A 16793-nucleotide genomic window follows, 5' to 3' on the forward strand; every position below is an offset into this window, starting at 1 on the left:
CCCATGGGAGACCTGAGGACAAAGGAGCTGCAGAGGCACAGACTCCCTGAACTTGTTCTTTGACCCCAATGCCACAGTCTCAGAAGAGGGGGGGTTCCCGTTTTCAGAGGCACCATTTTTCATTTTAATTTTGTAACACGCCCAGCAATAAAAAGCGTCTGTAACGAACTCCTTTGCTGGCTGGTGCCACCCTTGATTTGTTTGGGGGGGGGTTGTCAGTGGGAGATTTTCCTCTGCCGCCGCTATCGAACAACTTCGTTGGGGTTAAGGCTGCACAGAACAGCGAGCTTCAGCCCAGCTCAAAACACTGCACTGCACAACAGGAATGCACAAGCACTTGAACCTGGATCAAGGATGTACGGAAAGTGTCCTCCCTTTCTCACATAACTCTCATTAATTAAACCTCTGGAGCGGGAATCCTCCAAGCATCTTCCCAGAAAAACAAAGAGTATTTGTAATGACTGGAATCTCAACACGTGTTTGTTTCTTGAATTATTACACAAATTGCACTGCAGCACTGAGACCGGGCAGCAGAGGAGAGGAAACAGACCGAAACCCAACAAACGACGCAAAACCTAAAGGAAAACCTGTGGCTGAGGTGGAGATAAAGGGGCTGGTTAAGAGATGCTATCAGCTGCTAGAGAACACTGCTTTACAAAGATGCCTTGGAGAATGCAGCACATAATGAATAAAAAAAAAAACCAAAAACGCTTTCTCCAACCTTTCCAAACCCAGAAATTGAAAGCATAACATACTGACGATTTATTACAGACTGTACTATGTATTTAGCATAAATTAATTCTAAAAATTCCAGGAAGGTTTGCAGCAACCCTTAGCTTTTCTGCTTTGGCCTTCACTCCTCATTTCACTCGCTAAACCACCTATTTTGGCCGGAACCTCTTCCCCCATGCCTACGGCCAGTGTGGATCCCTGCACTGCCCATCTTCACCAGAGCCCCAGAAACCAACGGAGGACCACAGGTCCTGAGAGGTAAGCTGCCTTGGGTCATTTCTCTTCCCTAACAGAAACCAGCCAACAGTCTTCTCCGCAGACTGGACCGGGCTGTGGTTTGGTATTGTTCTCTCTCTTTTCAAGAAACCAGCCAGCTGGGTGAGCAATAGTAAGGTTGGGATGGTCTCCTCCTCTCCAGTAATGGTCCAAGGATTCAGCATTAATTCAGTCTACTTGGCATTCATGTATCAAATTATTCGTATTACCAATTACACGATGGGATCCCAGTGGTCCATTTTTAGACTGGAGTACTTTTCATTGCTTGGAAAATAATCTGTTCTCCTATATAAATATCCCTTGACTCACCTCTGTGCTTACAGTCTGACTTTTGACAGATGGTTTATGAGAAGAAAACACGTCGGGTAGACTACATAGCTCTCGAAAATGTAAAGCTCTTTGGACCCCTAGCTCAACCTTGCAAGTCGCTGAGGTTTTGCAAACACAACCCCCCCTTTTTAATTGGTCACAGCTGGCTGCGAACACTCGCGGAAATCCTTGAGGGGAGATTAGAGCGGGGCCTGCCGTTTCCCCATGGTCCTGGCACTGCAGTAATTAAGGAGGCGATCACGGGAGGTGCTGAGGAGTTTCAATCCTCACTAAAGGGAAAACATGCATCGCTTTGAAGATGGCATCCAGTACTTCACATGACTTGGCCCAAGGTACAAATCCCTCTAAACAAGCTGTAGATTTGGTCTTCTCCAGATGGCACAATAAGCAGTCTCCTTCCAAGCTTTTCTTATCCCTGGCAGATCTTAATGCGAGGAGCAGTCAAGATCTGTATGAAAATTTCAAACCGTGCGATGTCAGCGATAGGATTCCTCTCTCATTTATTTGCCAAAATCTAAGCAGAGGGCTACAACTCATCTAAAGGACTTGAGCCATGCATTTTCTTTCACCTGATATACTCACCTCTTTTAAATGATAATGAAATCCTTAATTCTTGAGTTCAACCCAAGGAAAGCTTGAAAAGAACAAAGAAATCCATAGTTCGAATTCACTAAAGCCCTTAAGATTTTAGTCTCTGAAACTAGCAGCTCATTTTCACTTGCTATCATGTTCCTTTAAACAAACGTGTCAGTAATATTTTTGCCTATGCGTACGCTCCATCACTCATCGATGAAGCTGGACAACTTTAAATGTGATAGCCTATGTCCAAAAGGCTGTTTGCTGTACTCCAGTTAACCTTTAGAAACTCAAATCATATGAACTATGAAGTTATTCATCGAGTAATTGCCCTGCATTTACGTCCAGATTTGTAAAACCGAGGCCGTGCCAGGAAGCCCGCGATGAGCGCCACGGTGCGTCGCGGTGCAGGACGCCGGGCCCCAGCACGCCCTACAGATGGGAGTGCGAGGAAACGGGTTTTGCGGGTACAGCCCCAGCTGCTCCCCCAGCCTCAGCACATTTTCCTTTTCTTCAAAACTCACTTCACAAAAGATTTTTTTCTTAGCTGAATAAACCCCTACATAGCCTTGGCTTGTTTCCTCTCACTAACTTTTTCAAAGAGTTCAGTGCTACCTGTTTGCCAGCTATTAAATACCTAACGTTTGGCTGATGGACAAGCAGATAGCGCAGGACGAAGCAGAGCTCTGCACAAGCCGCCCTTGTTCCACTGCCTTCCTGAGCCAAAAAGAGGGAAAATCCCAGCAGGCAGAGCTGCACGGCACCGCTGCGGACGGGCAGGAACCTCCTCTGGGCTCAGGCTCTCCTCCCCTCCCCAGCAGAAGGCTAAACCTTTGAATCAGGAGGCTGTTTGTAAGTAAAAGTATTCGGACTTCTCAGCTGTTGGAGGAGAAGTGCTCTGCTTAATTTAGCCCTGGTATTATTAACAGTGGATTCTCTCCAATAAACTGACAGCTGAAGAACAATTGCTGCTATTTAATCTCACAAACGGATTTTAAATCGGCCTCGTGAACTGTAAACCCATGAAACATCGAACACAATATCTTGCTACTGTTATCCTGAAATTGGCAGCGGGGTCCCTGTGGACCGGGGAAGTCACCCGAGTCCAAACAAGCCTTACCGCACGTGCGCACTCGCTGGTGGTGTCTTTCCATCTCGGAAAGACGCATCTGGCTCCTGGATCCAAGAAGAGTGTACAAGGTGCTTTCCTTCGCTTCCAAAGACAAAACCTTTCCCGTTTTGACTTCAGCACCTTCGAGTGCTTCGCAGTCCTGCGTTACCCTTCGAAAATCACCTCCAGCCCCAAGGCCGCAGCGAGCCCCTCTCTCTCCCACCCCTCCGCCAAAGCAGCCCATGCCCTAACACACAGCAAAGGCTTCCAACTGAACAGCTCAAAGAGATTAGCAGGAGAAATAGGGTCATTAGTCAATCAAACAACACTGAGGGCATGTCAAATGCTTGTGTAAATGAGGGCACTGCTATAAAAGAAAGAGACAATAATGGTCTCCTGAAGCACCGACAAAGCCATTTCAGCTGGCCTTGCAAAAGCAGACACTAATCACAGGCCCTGCTTGCTTACAGTTGACCTCTCCTTTGTGCAAAGCTAAAGACGATTTGGTTTGGCCAATCCTTCAAAACGCAGCCTGGCTAATTAGGAGGGGTCCTGTCCCTACAGCACAGCAAAGTTCCCACACAAGAGCCCCCAAAGCCTGAGTGTTGCTGAAGCGATCCACTCCGCCGTGAAGTTTTCAGTAAGCAAACGCTGAAGGCAAGCAGCTGATTTACAGTACGAAATGCAAATAACAACAGCCTCTATGCTCCCCGGCCTGTGGACGGATGGTCCCTGCCGCGACTGCACAAGCCCCGGCGTGCAGAGGTCTTGTGCGCCGCTGGAGCTGTGCGGGGAGCTGCGCCGCTGGCTCACTCGGGTACGCCGAGTTCACCAAAACGGGGCCCCGAAGTGTCGGGTGGTCCGAGTGTCCCTGGGAAGGCTTGGAGCAGAGCCCAGGGTTTCCAACACCCCCTCCCTCCCAGCAATGAGCCCTGTACAGAAAGGTCGTTTCCATCCAAGCTCAAAGAAGGGAGCTCCTAAAGACAGTCTCGGCCCAAAGCAAACCTCAAACACTCCATTTACAACCCTTTCATCTACCAGACGCGGAAGATAACGAAGGAGTTCAGGACAACCCAGCTGTTTCCTCAGTTCAGGAACAGTCTCTGCAGTCACTGTAATATTGTGCAGCTCAACCTCTTCCTCTGGTTTGCTGCTCCAGCAAAGCCCCGCTTACGGCAGGTAGGAGATGCCGCATTGCATGGGGGGAAAAAAGAGAAATCCCTATGCTGACAGCACTTCACAGGGTCAGAAAGCCACGGAGATGCAAGAGGCAACAGAAAAGGCGTTGAAACCCAGGGGGTAAACAAGACGCGCTGCAGACCTTCCTGAAGGAGCTCGTGCAGCCTTATCGAGAGGGCTGCCTTTAAAGTGAGATGATTTAATGCAGATGGAGAGTGCTCAAATATTATCACTGTCAACAGCTCAGGGGAGCAGGAAGGACAGCATCTCACTCCTGGAAGCCAGACTGCTTGGGTACCGCCTGTGTTCCAGCCAGGGTAAACACAGGATTGCTGCTGCTCCAGGCTGGCCAGTAAAAATATCCCATGCTGAAAGGTATGATAAGAGTCTGGCCAGGATGGAGAACGTCCTGCCTTTAAAACAAACACGTCTGTATTTCTTTCCAGAAAAGAAAAAGTGATACCATTAAGATCAGACGCAGAGATTTCTGGAAGACGAATGACACCACAGAGTATCGCTGTGGAGCAACTTCAGTCACTCTGGGTTATTTGCACGTTGTTTTCATCGAACAGCCTCGCCAGCAGCCCTCCGGACCACATCCAGATTCATCCCCGCCAGATGCTAAACAGCTCCATTTTGGGGAACTATTTCTCAAGAAGGTATCATCATCTCAAAAACCAGGATAGTTGTTTTTATAGGTGGCAGATGAGAGAAATGATTCACTGATCAACCATCATGTGCCTGTCCCCAAAGCTGTCTTCTCTGAAGCAGCCTCCAGCCTCCCATCCTATCATTAAAATCCAGCACAAATGTTGACTGACCGGCACAGAAGTTAACCACCAGAGTACTTTTAACAGTGAAAGAGAAGACGAGAATCCAGACAATCAGGTTTCCACAGAAATTTGTCCAAAAAAAGTATTTACCAAAAAAATAATTTACAGTAGTCAATAAGAAATTAAGATGAAGGGAAGGATGAGTTTGTGGCTGGGATCTCCCCATATTCTCAATCAGCACATTCTCTGTGGCAAGGACCTTAGCTTTTGGAAAATGCCATGAATAATGAAAAGCATCAAGAGAGAGACAAAAGGAGTCAATTCTCTGCAAGCTGGGGCTAATCCAGCATTTCATTGGTCTTTTTGAGTTTTTCAGGAGCAACATCTGTTTAAAAGCAGGATGGAAACAAAGGTCAAAATGAAACTTGAAAGCTAGGAAAGCTTTCTGAAGATGCTTGCAGAGTAGCTTATCTTGCAAAATGAACACTGCCCCCAATCTCTTGTATCTATAGGTTTCCTTCATCTGCAGGTAATGGAAATGCTCCATCATTTGCAGAGTCTACCTCAGCAGGTTTGGGGTTTGTCTTCAGGAGCGGCCGAGGCTTACGGAGCAGTGCCCCAAGAAGATAAACCACTTTTCTTGTCAGCGTGCTGGCATCTCTCATGGCCATCGCATGCCCTGTCCAAAAAATTCACTAGGCCAGGAGCTGGTGCCGATCACGTTACATCTTCCGCCACTTTGCCAGGAGACCAGGGAAACAGTGGCAGTCCTGAGCCAGGCGGCCCATCCTGCTTGGGGCTGGGCCTTCAGAGGTCCATCTCCTTCCTTCCAGCCCTTGAAGCGGCCAGATAGTCCTGTCTGGGCGGATTTGCCGAAGGAAGCAGGACAACGGTGCCTTTGCAATGTTTATAAACAACAGGCCTCAGAGCCAGCGAAGCGTTGTCCCGGCGGAAGGGGATGTCAGGGGGTGACTTTTGGTATGAGCACAAAACATAAATCACCCGGGAATTAAAATAATTTGAGGTTGCAAATGCAAAGGAATGCTCCCAGGTCAGCTGGGCTTTGCTCTTTGAAAAGGCAATAGAACAATTAACACTTTATAAACTGAGGTTAGGCAGCAGGAAGAATGATTTGCCCACTCTATTCACTCAACCCTGTTGCTTGTAATTAGCTCATTCCAAAATAAAGAGTTTGGCCTGGTTTCCTTTAGCTTCAGGTAGCAGAGCCACAATGTGCGCAGCCTTGGCCGCCCCCCGTCTGCTGTAATGCAGCCCGTCCGCCCCGCCTTGAGTGAAGCTCTGCCAAAAGACGGAGGGTAAGGATCTGACCACAGGTATTCAGGATTTCAGACATTCATTTAAAATTTGACAGGCATATTAGAGATGAGCGAATCAGATAAGGAGCTTCTCTGAGCTGCCACTAAAAACATATTTTGAGTAAAGACATTTTAAAGGTTCAAAATAACGTTCAGAAATTCAGTAAGTTTCAAAAGCTCTTTGTTATTTTTTTTTTAACCCAGTTTTACAGTTCGCTTCTTTGCTTCCAGGTTCCAAAGAGAGGCACATCTCGAAACATCACCACACAGGTCAAATGTCCTGAGAGAACAGTTCAACAGCCAACTCACTTGGAATTTAAAAGAATTAAAATAAAATCAAAATTGCTCAGAAATACAAGTGACAACTGTGACATAACCACAGCATGCTTTGTTAATTGGCAGAAAAACCTTGAAAAAAATTTTTTTTAACTCAACGTATCACTTTTAAAAGGCTCAACCATTGTCATACTGCACATGATTGCCCCAACTGCAACTATTGGAGGTGCACCCACACCTCATTTTTAACCAAGAACTCTAATTTTCCAATTTCTCTGAAACCATCTCTCATCTGATCAGAGCATCCTTGTCCCTGGAAAAGGGGAAAGGCTTCTTGCTCCGGGGACCCGTCGATGCGGGCGGAGGCGAGCGGTGACCCGCAGCAGCAGGCGCAGCGTCCCAGCCCAGCCCCGTCGGCCCCTGCCTCTCTCCCGCTCTCCCCAGCGGGCTGCCAAGGGCCGAAGGCAGCAGACCGAGGGCCGAAGGCAGCAGACCACCGCCCGAGGCCATCAGGCACCCAGCGCGCCGGTGGCACGAGCCGCTGTTCTCCTTTGCTGCCCCACTGCAAAAGGCTTTGCAGCACAGCAAAATAAAAGCTAATCTTCAGCCGTCCACAGGCCGACCTTTTAAGACCCAAAGCACCACTTTGGGTCCTTCATCCAAGGGGGGTAACGTCAGTGCGACTACAGATGTATTTTCTTCCCCTCCAAAATAAGCCAGTCATTTCCCTTTTAAAAAATATTTGGGGGTCTCAGAAATGTGTGCTTTATTTGCAAAGCTGCAACCAATTACAATTGTTGGAATTGCTAAACATTTCCACATGGGAAAGCATTGTTTGCCTCTCGGGTTCTGTACAGGAAAACGCCTGATGTATATTTTATTAATTTGCATGAGAGAAGCTATGACAAAAAAATTGCAGGGACAATTTAAGGCCTGTTTATTTCCTAGAAAACCGTGCAACATGTGCCAACGCAGACGGAAGCAGCAGTGCAGAATGTGTACATCTCCGAGAATCAGCCCTGCTCTAATCCTTCGGGGGTCGAAGGATGAGAGGGAAGCAGTATTTTAAGTAATGTGTTTAGACTGCAGTTAGGAGAGTGTCACTGGGGGGATACACAATGTGGACTCGGGTTATTATTGTGTCTGCAGTGTGACCGTTTTAGAAACATAAAGCAAAAAAGCAAAACAAACTGCAGATTGTTTTTATACGAAGCAGCATCCTCCTCACCTTACTTAAAATATAGAACGTAAACCGTTAGCGTTAAGCCACAGAGCTTGGAGTGACCAGCGGTTTAAAGCCGGATTGCTGCGATTCCCGGGCTTTGCTCTGGTTTTGTGGCAGCAGCGGGGAGGCAGGAGCGGTGCCAGCCCCAGGCCGCCCGCCGGGGCCAGGCGAGGCTCGGGGTGCTGGACCCCAGCGCAGCAGCACAAAGCTCAGCCCGGGGGAGCTCCCACCCTCCTGCCCCTCTGCGGGGCACGGCAGTCCCCCGCAGCGGGCTGGAAGCTGCTCGCCTTGCTTAAGGCAAGCAGAAGGTTGTGCTGTCCCCCAACACCAGACCATTTCTAACACGCTAACGCGGGACAGAGCACCCTGTATTTCTAGGACGTGGCGTTAGCTCCGGATGACACCTTTGCAAGTGCTGTGGAGAGAAGGACAGCCAGCACGGAAGGGCTGTCACGCCTCGCTGCGACCAGAGGTGAAAGCCTGCGGGTGACAGGAGGCTGGAGCGGAGATGCAGACCTGCAGCCCTGACAGAAGCATCTCGGAGGTGCTCCAGGAGGGGGTCGTGCCTCGTGTCCGATGGGTCCGTGCCACCCTTGTGCTTGCCAGCGCCCCGGCTCCGCTGAAATCACACCGGGCTGGCCGAGGGGCCGGTTGTTGCCAAATGGAGCCTGCGTTTCTGGAAGTAGCTCTGGTCTGGATGCCCTGCAGCAAGAGCAGCAGCCAGGCTCGTGATCTGCACATCTGGGCTCGGGGCAATTCTTTTTTCTTCTTATTACCAAGGAAATTGCTTCATTGCCTAATTGAGAACTTGTACCACCACTGGGACACGGGGCAGGGGACTCATAACCGCCACACGCAAACCACTGTCCCAGTCATGTCCAAGAAAGCCTCCGACCGTAATAAACACAGCTCCAGCTCCAGCTGACAATGCATATTAAAGAGCGAGCAAGGAATGAATAGAGCCTAAAGTCAGCAGCATCAAGGAGGGTTTGGCCGATCTACAGTTTGTATCTGACTGAGAGAATCCTCTTTTTCTTTAAAGGTATTATCTAAACGCGACTTAAGGGCCTTTTAAGCACTTCTAAATTGACACTTGTAACAACAATTGAAGTTCCTGGAAGCAGATGCACCGTGAAAAACACGCAGGAGCAGGCAGGCTCAGCAGCGGCCGGTGGCTGCGTGCCTCCTCGCTCGCTGAAGCGGCAAGACCTCCCATCCGCCCTCTTAAAGCATGGTGCTACGACACACACTGGCCCTGAACGGACGAACTCGCGCGGTCGCCTTTCTGCCCTCTGTTCTGATTACCGGGGCCAGAGGGTTTCAGGCTTTGCAGAACCAGCTCCTCTCCAGCCCTTCTCACTGGGAAAAGACCAGCTCCTGCCAAGGACTATTCCGATGGCAGGTCCTCTGCATCTGTAAACTTACCTCCATTTCTGAAAGAGCAGGGAACCACATGCCTGAAGGAAGAGATATATACTAATGGATGGGTAAAAAAAAAAAAAAGTCTTATTATTTAATTTGCTGTTATAAACCCAGAATTTGAGTAATTGTTACTGCCCTGTACCTTGCCGACTTAGCAGCTGGAGGGAAGAAAGGGCAGCCGTTTCTCTCTACAACAGCACGAGGCACGTTTTCTCTTACTGCATACGAGCATGGAGAATCATTCCAGCTTTTAGCAGTTGTTTGCTGTAGGCTATCATGTTCCCAAATCAGAACATCTCTGAATTACCAAACATAGGAAACTCAATAACCTTCAAGAGAGAATTTGTATACTGCATGAAGGTTAATTAAATAAAGCTTACCAGCCCCAAAATAAAGCCTAGCCAAAGATATAACTGATCCAGCTCGTCAGAGCTTAGCTATTTTCCCTTCTGATGTGGCAGCCCATTGCCACGCTCCCCCAGGCCGAGCTTTGCTCCGCAGGCCACGACCCCAGGGCTTCTTTGTTTGACCCAACTTTAATCAGCTTCCTTCTCCGATTCCAGCAAATCCCTCTGCTGATGGCAGCCAGGAGTAAAGGCTATTGTACAGTACGGAGCTATGTTTCACAGCAAGTCATGATAAGCATTTCCTTTCCAAACATCCAAGCTCCCCAAACATTACAAACAGTGGCCAAAAAAAGTAGAGAGCAGATTATTGGAGTTTTGCAGATAAAACAAAGGCTAGGATAGAAAAACATTGGGGCATCCCTTGCTCTTTATCCCCTTCACTTCCGACTCAAAATTAAAGGGAGAATGTGAAAAGGCTGCTTACCGTACTGGCAGCGAGGTCCTTGGAAACCAGAGGAGCAATGACAGAGCTGCGAGGATCCCTCTCCGCAGTTTCCACCGTTGAAACAAACCCCGTAACTGCAGACAGCTGCAAGGAGGAGGGAGAGAACAGTTCCCGAGGTGACGATGGGAAGAGTACCTGCACCAATAAATACCTGTTCACTGATTCAGTTCCCGCAGCCCTGTAGCAAACTCGAAGCGTTACAAAAATACTGTTGAACCGCTTTTGAAAGGCGACTCTTTTTTGGTGGGCAATGCGATACTCAAACAGCACACAAAGCCTCTCAAAATTTAGGATAGGAAGTAAAATACCTTAGGCAATGTCTGAGGGCTTTTCTCAAAGTGCGGCTAAATGAGAATTCACAGGGCAACATCAGCAGAGCTGCAGGGCTGTTGATGAAATAACGCTTTTCCAGCCAGCAAGTGGGTAAAATACTCAGAAAATGACTCATGCAGAATCATACCAGATCTTGTGGCAAAAAAAGATAACTTATTTATTTTGAAATTGGAGGCATCTTTCAGGAACGAAGCACGAGAAGCTGCTTTCCACCTCGCCGCTGAGCTTTCCCGGAGAGCTGGCTACCCAAACGCGGCGTCACCTTCTGAGCGGACGAGAGGATGAAATAGAGCTAAACTGTACGTAAGCCGGAGCAGCCCCATCTCTCTGTTCTCACCAAGTGAAGTGTAAAATGGACACAGAGACAGAGAATGCTCAATTAGGCTTCTGAAATCCACCTTTTCAAATCATCTAAATAAAACCACAAACAAGGATATGTTTTCCCAGTGAAACATATATTTCTCATAACTCATGAAATGCAGCCGGTATTTTGTACTTCCCACTAGAAAATGCTCATCTCAAAAGGAGAAATGTAGTTAACAACCGATGCTGTCACGTGTGCCGTGCTTTGTCAAAGTGTGAGGACGCAGAACAAGCACCTATCTTCCTCTTAAAGTCCATTTCAAGATTCAGACAATGAAATTTTCTCTATTCACTGATCTGGACGTCGCTGTGGTGCCACCCAATTTCCCTTCTCCTGCTTTTTCCTGCACCTCCTCTTTTTCTTTCCCTTTTCACTTTCCTTGAACAAACTGTTACAAAAGCCAAGAACAATGGGATCGGGTAGGAACACACCTCACAAAGCCCTGGCAAACCTGATCACAGGGAGCAAGAAAAGCTTCGCCTGTCTCCATGGTGCAAGAGAAGCCGTGGCAGCGCCTGGTCCAGCAGTTCCCCCTCGCCGGCCCCAGCGCCCGCTCAGCCGGGGCTGGACTGCCGACAGCCCTGCGCCCAGAGCAGCAGCGGGGACCGATGCGGTCCAGCTTATGCATCCCGGGAAGGAATGCGCTGCAAGTGCCAGCTGCGTCCCGGTCACCTGTGCTCGGGGCCCTCACGGCCTGTCGCTCCAGTTGATGGATCCAGAGGAGGCAATTATTTCAAGTAGCTGAAATTACAAAAGACAGACCTGGCAGCGCAAAACCTGTTGGCTCAGAAATGCAGATTTACTAGAAAGAGCACAGAGCACAGGCAAGCAGACAAATGCTGACGGAGCCAAGCGCAGCTTACGCTGCGATTTACTGTGGATCGTGTGCCGGCTGAAGCAGGCTGCTGCCCCGCACGGTCACCGCCAGGAGCAGCGTGCCAACAGAATAAGTGAGCCATCAACCTGCAAACATACAGGAAGATGCCAAGCCTCCTCTGCTGAAGCAAAGATTACATTTGTCTTCGGCTTCAGTGGAAACAATAGGGGAAAAAATGAGTGCGATGTTTTTCTCCTGCTAGTAGAGTTAGGGGTTGTTCCGATCCCAAGGCACACGCGGGGCAGCGGAGTTGCTGGTTAGCGTAGGTTGGTGACAAGCCGTCATGACCCCGCTCCAGACCATGGGCAGCCCCTGCCCCGGCCGGGCGCAGCTGGCTTTGCCACGCGGCACACGTACATACAGCAGCTCTTCAGGCTCAAGAAAAGCACCTTCCAGAATAATACCAGGCCTCTCCTCGAAACTTCAGCAGTCACACTTTCTTTTAAAGAATCGGACTGCATGGGTCAGGGTAAAGAATGTTTTCAAGGATTTCACGTTGTAAAGCAAGAGCCCGAGACATTTCAGACCGACTGCAGAGTCCCGCGTGCTCGCGGCCACTCTCACGACGTGTCTGCAACTCCTCACGCTAAATTCACATCACGTGAGAAAACAACACAGCAGCATCTCCTGCATTAACACCCCCAGGGCTCATGAGTGCAGACAGACTAAATAAGTGAATAAATAAATAAATAAAAACTCCTGGAAAAGCCATTTTTTCTTCTCTAAAGCTGCAAGGCTGCCAGTCCTGCATGTCCTGACCACCTTAAGGAAAAAGCTGGAGCATTAAATACATCTCCAGCAGGTACAGCCTGGGAACCGACCGTCAGCTACCCAAGCGAGGCCCCCAAGAGACACCGGAGGCACCGGCCGGCGTGGAGGGCAGCGCGTGGTCCTGGGCACGGGCTGGTGGAGAGTCCCCAACCAGAAGGCTCTGGACCGTGCTCAAGGCCAGCGATGAAATGGCACCTTTGCAGTTACTGCCTGAACATACAAAGCCTGTGATTACATGACAAACCTACGTATGGTATGGAACCACCTGGAAACAATTATAACAGCGCTCGCTGGACTGAGGCTTCCACACGCACTCTGTCTATAACTTCTCCCTCCTACTTGCAAGCTGGGAGCCCCCCGGCTTCTCGTCCCATTCCAGCTAAAGCTGCACCTAATTAGTAACAGAAAAAGCAGGTCTGTGATTACACATTTCGTGTCATTATAACCGGGGAGGAAAGGCACCCCGTGCAGGCTTCAAAAATGGCTCCAAAATACTTGGCACAGGATACTCCGTGCCTACTCCAGAACACCACTTGTGCGCTCAGAAGAAAAAGGAATCGCAGATGGAAACAGTGCAAGGCAGTGTTTGCATTTTTGGGGCACGTTGGCAGGACACTTTGTGTACGCCAGAAGATAAATCTGCAACGTTACCAATATATTTTCAAAGACAACTTGAAGCTTTAAGAAAGACATACACACAAAGTCAGAGATGGGAAAAAGCAGGTACTACCTGCACAAAAGAGACCCGAAGCTTGCAGGTGCCAGCTTGCCACGGCTGAAAAAATCCTTCCCTCCTGATTACAGGTCTGCTAGCAGTTGCACAACTGGGAGTCACGGTCTGGTGGTACGAGCATCCCCTGTAAGCCAAGGAGATGACCTGGGCAGCAAAGGCAGGTCCTTTTTCTCTCCCCACCCTCACCTCCAGCCTCCTCTCCGCTAAGCTGCAAAGGCGATGCAGTTAGTGCAGTGCACATTCATGTCCCCAAAACTCCTAAGAGCTGCAAGGTTTCATCAGCTGCCCAAAGCGCATCAACAGCTCGCGGGAAGCTGCCTGACATCCTCTGCCTCCTGACGATAGTTTGGAGAGAGACAAAGCGGCACTTTGTTTTGGGGCTCAGTGAAAGTCAAATCACTGGGTCAAACCCTGGGCGCCGTATTGTCAGGTATTTACACGACCCTTATCAGAACGCCATCAGTTACCACCTACGCTACATGGAAATCTAATAACCACATACTAAGTTTCCCACTATTCTCCTCCTACCATTGAATCCTCCATATATCAAGTATTGGCTCTGTTTTTTCCTACAGAAACACAATTGACTTCCTAATTTCTCCTCTGTGCTACATCTTGATTCTGTCTTACACAACGCTTTCTCCCCAGTCTGCGGTGATTAAGAGGGTTTGGGGAAGGTTTCGGTGAATATGACATTCTACAGATTTGCATGTTTGCTATCAAAGCACACACTCTTACTGGACAAAGCTGCGCACCTACTTCAGGGATGTTTGCTCTACCACTTCCACACTACAACTGGCCAAGCGCCCTGGCTCGAGGCATGGCCGTCAGGCGCAGGAGCTCCCTCCCAGCTGGCCCAGCTCCGGCTCGCCAGCCTGGGCGATAACTTCAGCTCGTGCCAAGTCTCATTCTCGCTGATATCTAAACTCCCCAAACTTTGCACCTTTGATGCACAAGAGCTAAAATACTTAAGCCTCAGTGTTGGCTTTTTTAAGGACCTGATGATTTTTGAAATCCCCCCCTCCAGAAAAAGATTATGTAATAATACAAAGGTAGCACTGAAGTCCAAATACTCATCTACCCAAACTAATGAAACAGTGATGAAATGTTGTTTCGGAAAGCCAGTTATCTTCTCATCTAACATTTTAGTCACTTTTCATAGCCACGTATCCTTGGGGACCATGGTGATCCCGTGTCAATGCCGTGCTGGCCCGCTGGTGCATAATACTGGCACTTGGGAACCTCTTTCAGGAGCATCCTGCTCGGCCAAGCCACGCCGTGCGACGCCGTGACCGCAAAGCCTTCCCCGGGCAAGGCAGAAGGCGCTCCTGGCAGCGAGCGTTTCATCGCCACCTCCCATCTCCAGCTGGGCACGAGGGTTTGCTAGGGCTGCAGCCTGAAGATTTTGCCAGCTCTGGTCTTGCCAGAAGGACTGTCTTCTGTTTTCTTCCATTCCTTCAGGCCTCAACACCATTAGACAGAATTGACTGTGTGGCCAAATTGCATAGTAAGGTGGTTTGGTCTTCCCCGAATCCCTCACCTTAATCAGCTAAAACCCAGGCTTTAGACAGGGCCCCAGTAAAGCTCAGCCTGGCTCCACAATGCCCTCTTTGCCAGCAGTGCTCAGCCCTCGGTTCAGTGAGACCCAAAGCACAACAATGGAAAATATTAGAAGCAATTGCAGCGACACAAATCAGGGATTAGAAGATACGGGTGTTATTCTTGGCTGTGCCCCAGATTTCCTGAATGGCCCGGACAATTCCCTGCTCTGTGCTTCAGGCTGGCACACACAGAGTGGAAACCAGAATAACCTACTTCCCAGCCCAGTGGGGCTGGGGGCCTGCGGGTCTCCCTCCCCTGCGCCCTCCAAGCCTTCTGCAAACTAGCTCCTAACGCAGCGTGACATGATTTTAATGCAGTGAAATTTGGGAAAAGGGTAACGACGCTGTTCTGGGAACCGGGAAAGAAAGGATAAATTACAGAAAGCGTCACCTTCTTCTGTTTGAAAGGCCAGACAATGTCTTTTGCGAGGATTTAGCAAGGCGGGATTCTTGGGAAGTCAGAGGCAAGAGACTGATTTGAAAGGAAGAGTGACGGAGAACAGCATTTCTCCTACGACGTACAGGCTCAGTGAGGTACGACACGGCTGTCCTCTGCGTGGACAAAGGTGGTCTCCCAGGGCAGCGTACGTTAGAAGTTTGACCAATACTAGGCTTGATCCCAGGCAAAAGGTTCAGAAGTTCAGTCAAAGCCTTTCAGCTGACAAAACAATGAGGCTCCAGGAGCCAGGAGGTGATGTACAAAGGCAAGGCAGCCTAATAGGGAAATTAAACTGTTAACCAAACACATTTCCTGCCAAGCCTCCCAACCTGTATCACAAATACCGGAGCTGCCGCCCCGACGCCGGCTCAGCCGGCTCCTGCGTGCCTGTGCACACCCGTGTGCGCGGCCGGCTCCCGGGATTATGCAGCGCGCCGGGCTCGGCCGTGCCTGCCGAGCGAGCGTGGCAGCCCAGCGCGGCTACTGCGGCAGGCCCTGCTGCGTGCTCTTTCCCTGCTCCCCGGCTGATAAGCTACAGCTAAGCGGCGTTGGCAGAAAGAAACACAGTTCAGTGCGGGGTAACTCGCTCTGGAGCCTTCAATAGGCCATTCGTGACTAATAAAACTTTCTCTTCTAATGAGGCGATTAAAATTCAGCTGCTTTCTACTCAGCCCCTGGGGATGCTCGGAGGGGTGTTCACCATGTCTCAGACTCTGATGCTTCCTCCCACCTCCTCACCAAACAGAACGTTAAGTCTCCCTCTTTGCCTAGGGCCAGGCTCTACCTCTGCCTGAGCTAAAAATCAGAGCAAAGCATGATCCTAACAAGGACTGGATAAAAACTCAAGATAAAGACAACTAGGGACGGTGACTGAAGCTTCAGACCAGCAGCTCGAGCCGAGCTCCTCCAGCAGCTCCATGGAGGCATCCAAACAGCAAACGGCCCCGCGGCGCAGCGTGCCGCACCACGCGAGCCTGAGCAGCAGAAACTGTTTCACCACAGAGCTGCACAACGGCCAGAGCTGGCTAAACCACTTCTTGGCCAGCCTGTGCTCACCTAGGCTGTTCCATTTCCTTGAGCTAGCTTATTAAAAATCGCCTCGGGTATCCCCATCCCACTCCAGGCTCTCTCCCCAGCTGCAGCCCCAGTTACGACTTGGCCTCGCTGCTGTTCCAGCCCCAGCACAGAGCCCGTCTTTTCTGCAGGAGCGTGCAGTCAGGGCAGAGATGGCACTGGCACCTCCTGCCGAGTTCACAGGTGACATTGCAACTGCGACAAGGTCACCAGTACTAAATCTTCTAGCAATGGTCTCCTCTTCAGCCTCTTCCATACTTATTGCTCTCCGTGGTGCCTTTCTGCCTCATCGTGTCATTTCTGATCGGGGCAGGGGCTGGCCCAAGAACAGAGACACGATGTCCGCGGCTGAGCTCCAGCTCTCCATGCAGACCAGGGGCTGTTGGTGGGACTTGGCTTTTCAACATCTCGAGCTGAAAGTAGAGATCATGGGGATTACCGGACATGCAGGCCCCTTGTCCTAATCAGCAAGGGCTTTAACTGCGTTATTGAACCCATGTGGAATTTAAGTAGCACCTCAGAGGCCACTTGAA

The 16793-nt window shown here is 49.7% G+C and overlaps 1 protein-coding gene across 4 annotated transcripts in view; it reads right to left on the reverse strand.

Moving 5' to 3' along the window:
- The window catches only part of MEGF6 (multiple EGF like domains 6), a 109459-nt gene that overhangs the window by 79381 nt on the left and 13285 nt on the right, over positions 1 to 16793 (reverse strand). For 3 of the 4 annotated variants that reach the window (XR_015704288.1, XM_087755324.1, XM_087755323.1), the window contains exon 4: positions 10048 to 10152. The exons of the other annotated variant lie outside the window; for it this stretch is intronic. Coding sequence is in view for 2 of the 3 variants with exons in the window: in XM_087755324.1 (XP_087611450.1) it covers positions 10048 to 10152 (105 nt within the window). In the remaining variant the exon portion in view is untranslated. The remainder of the gene's footprint in view (positions 1 to 10047; positions 10153 to 16793) is intronic. 4 annotated transcript variants of the gene reach the window in all.

The sequence above is a fragment of the Nipponia nippon genome, unplaced genomic scaffold, assembly GCF_047370975.1.
Source record: "Nipponia nippon isolate SJK-2023a ecotype South Korea unplaced genomic scaffold, ASM4737097v1 scaffold_19, whole genome shotgun sequence".
NCBI classification, from domain to species: domain Eukaryota; kingdom Metazoa; phylum Chordata; class Aves; order Pelecaniformes; family Threskiornithidae; genus Nipponia; species Nipponia nippon.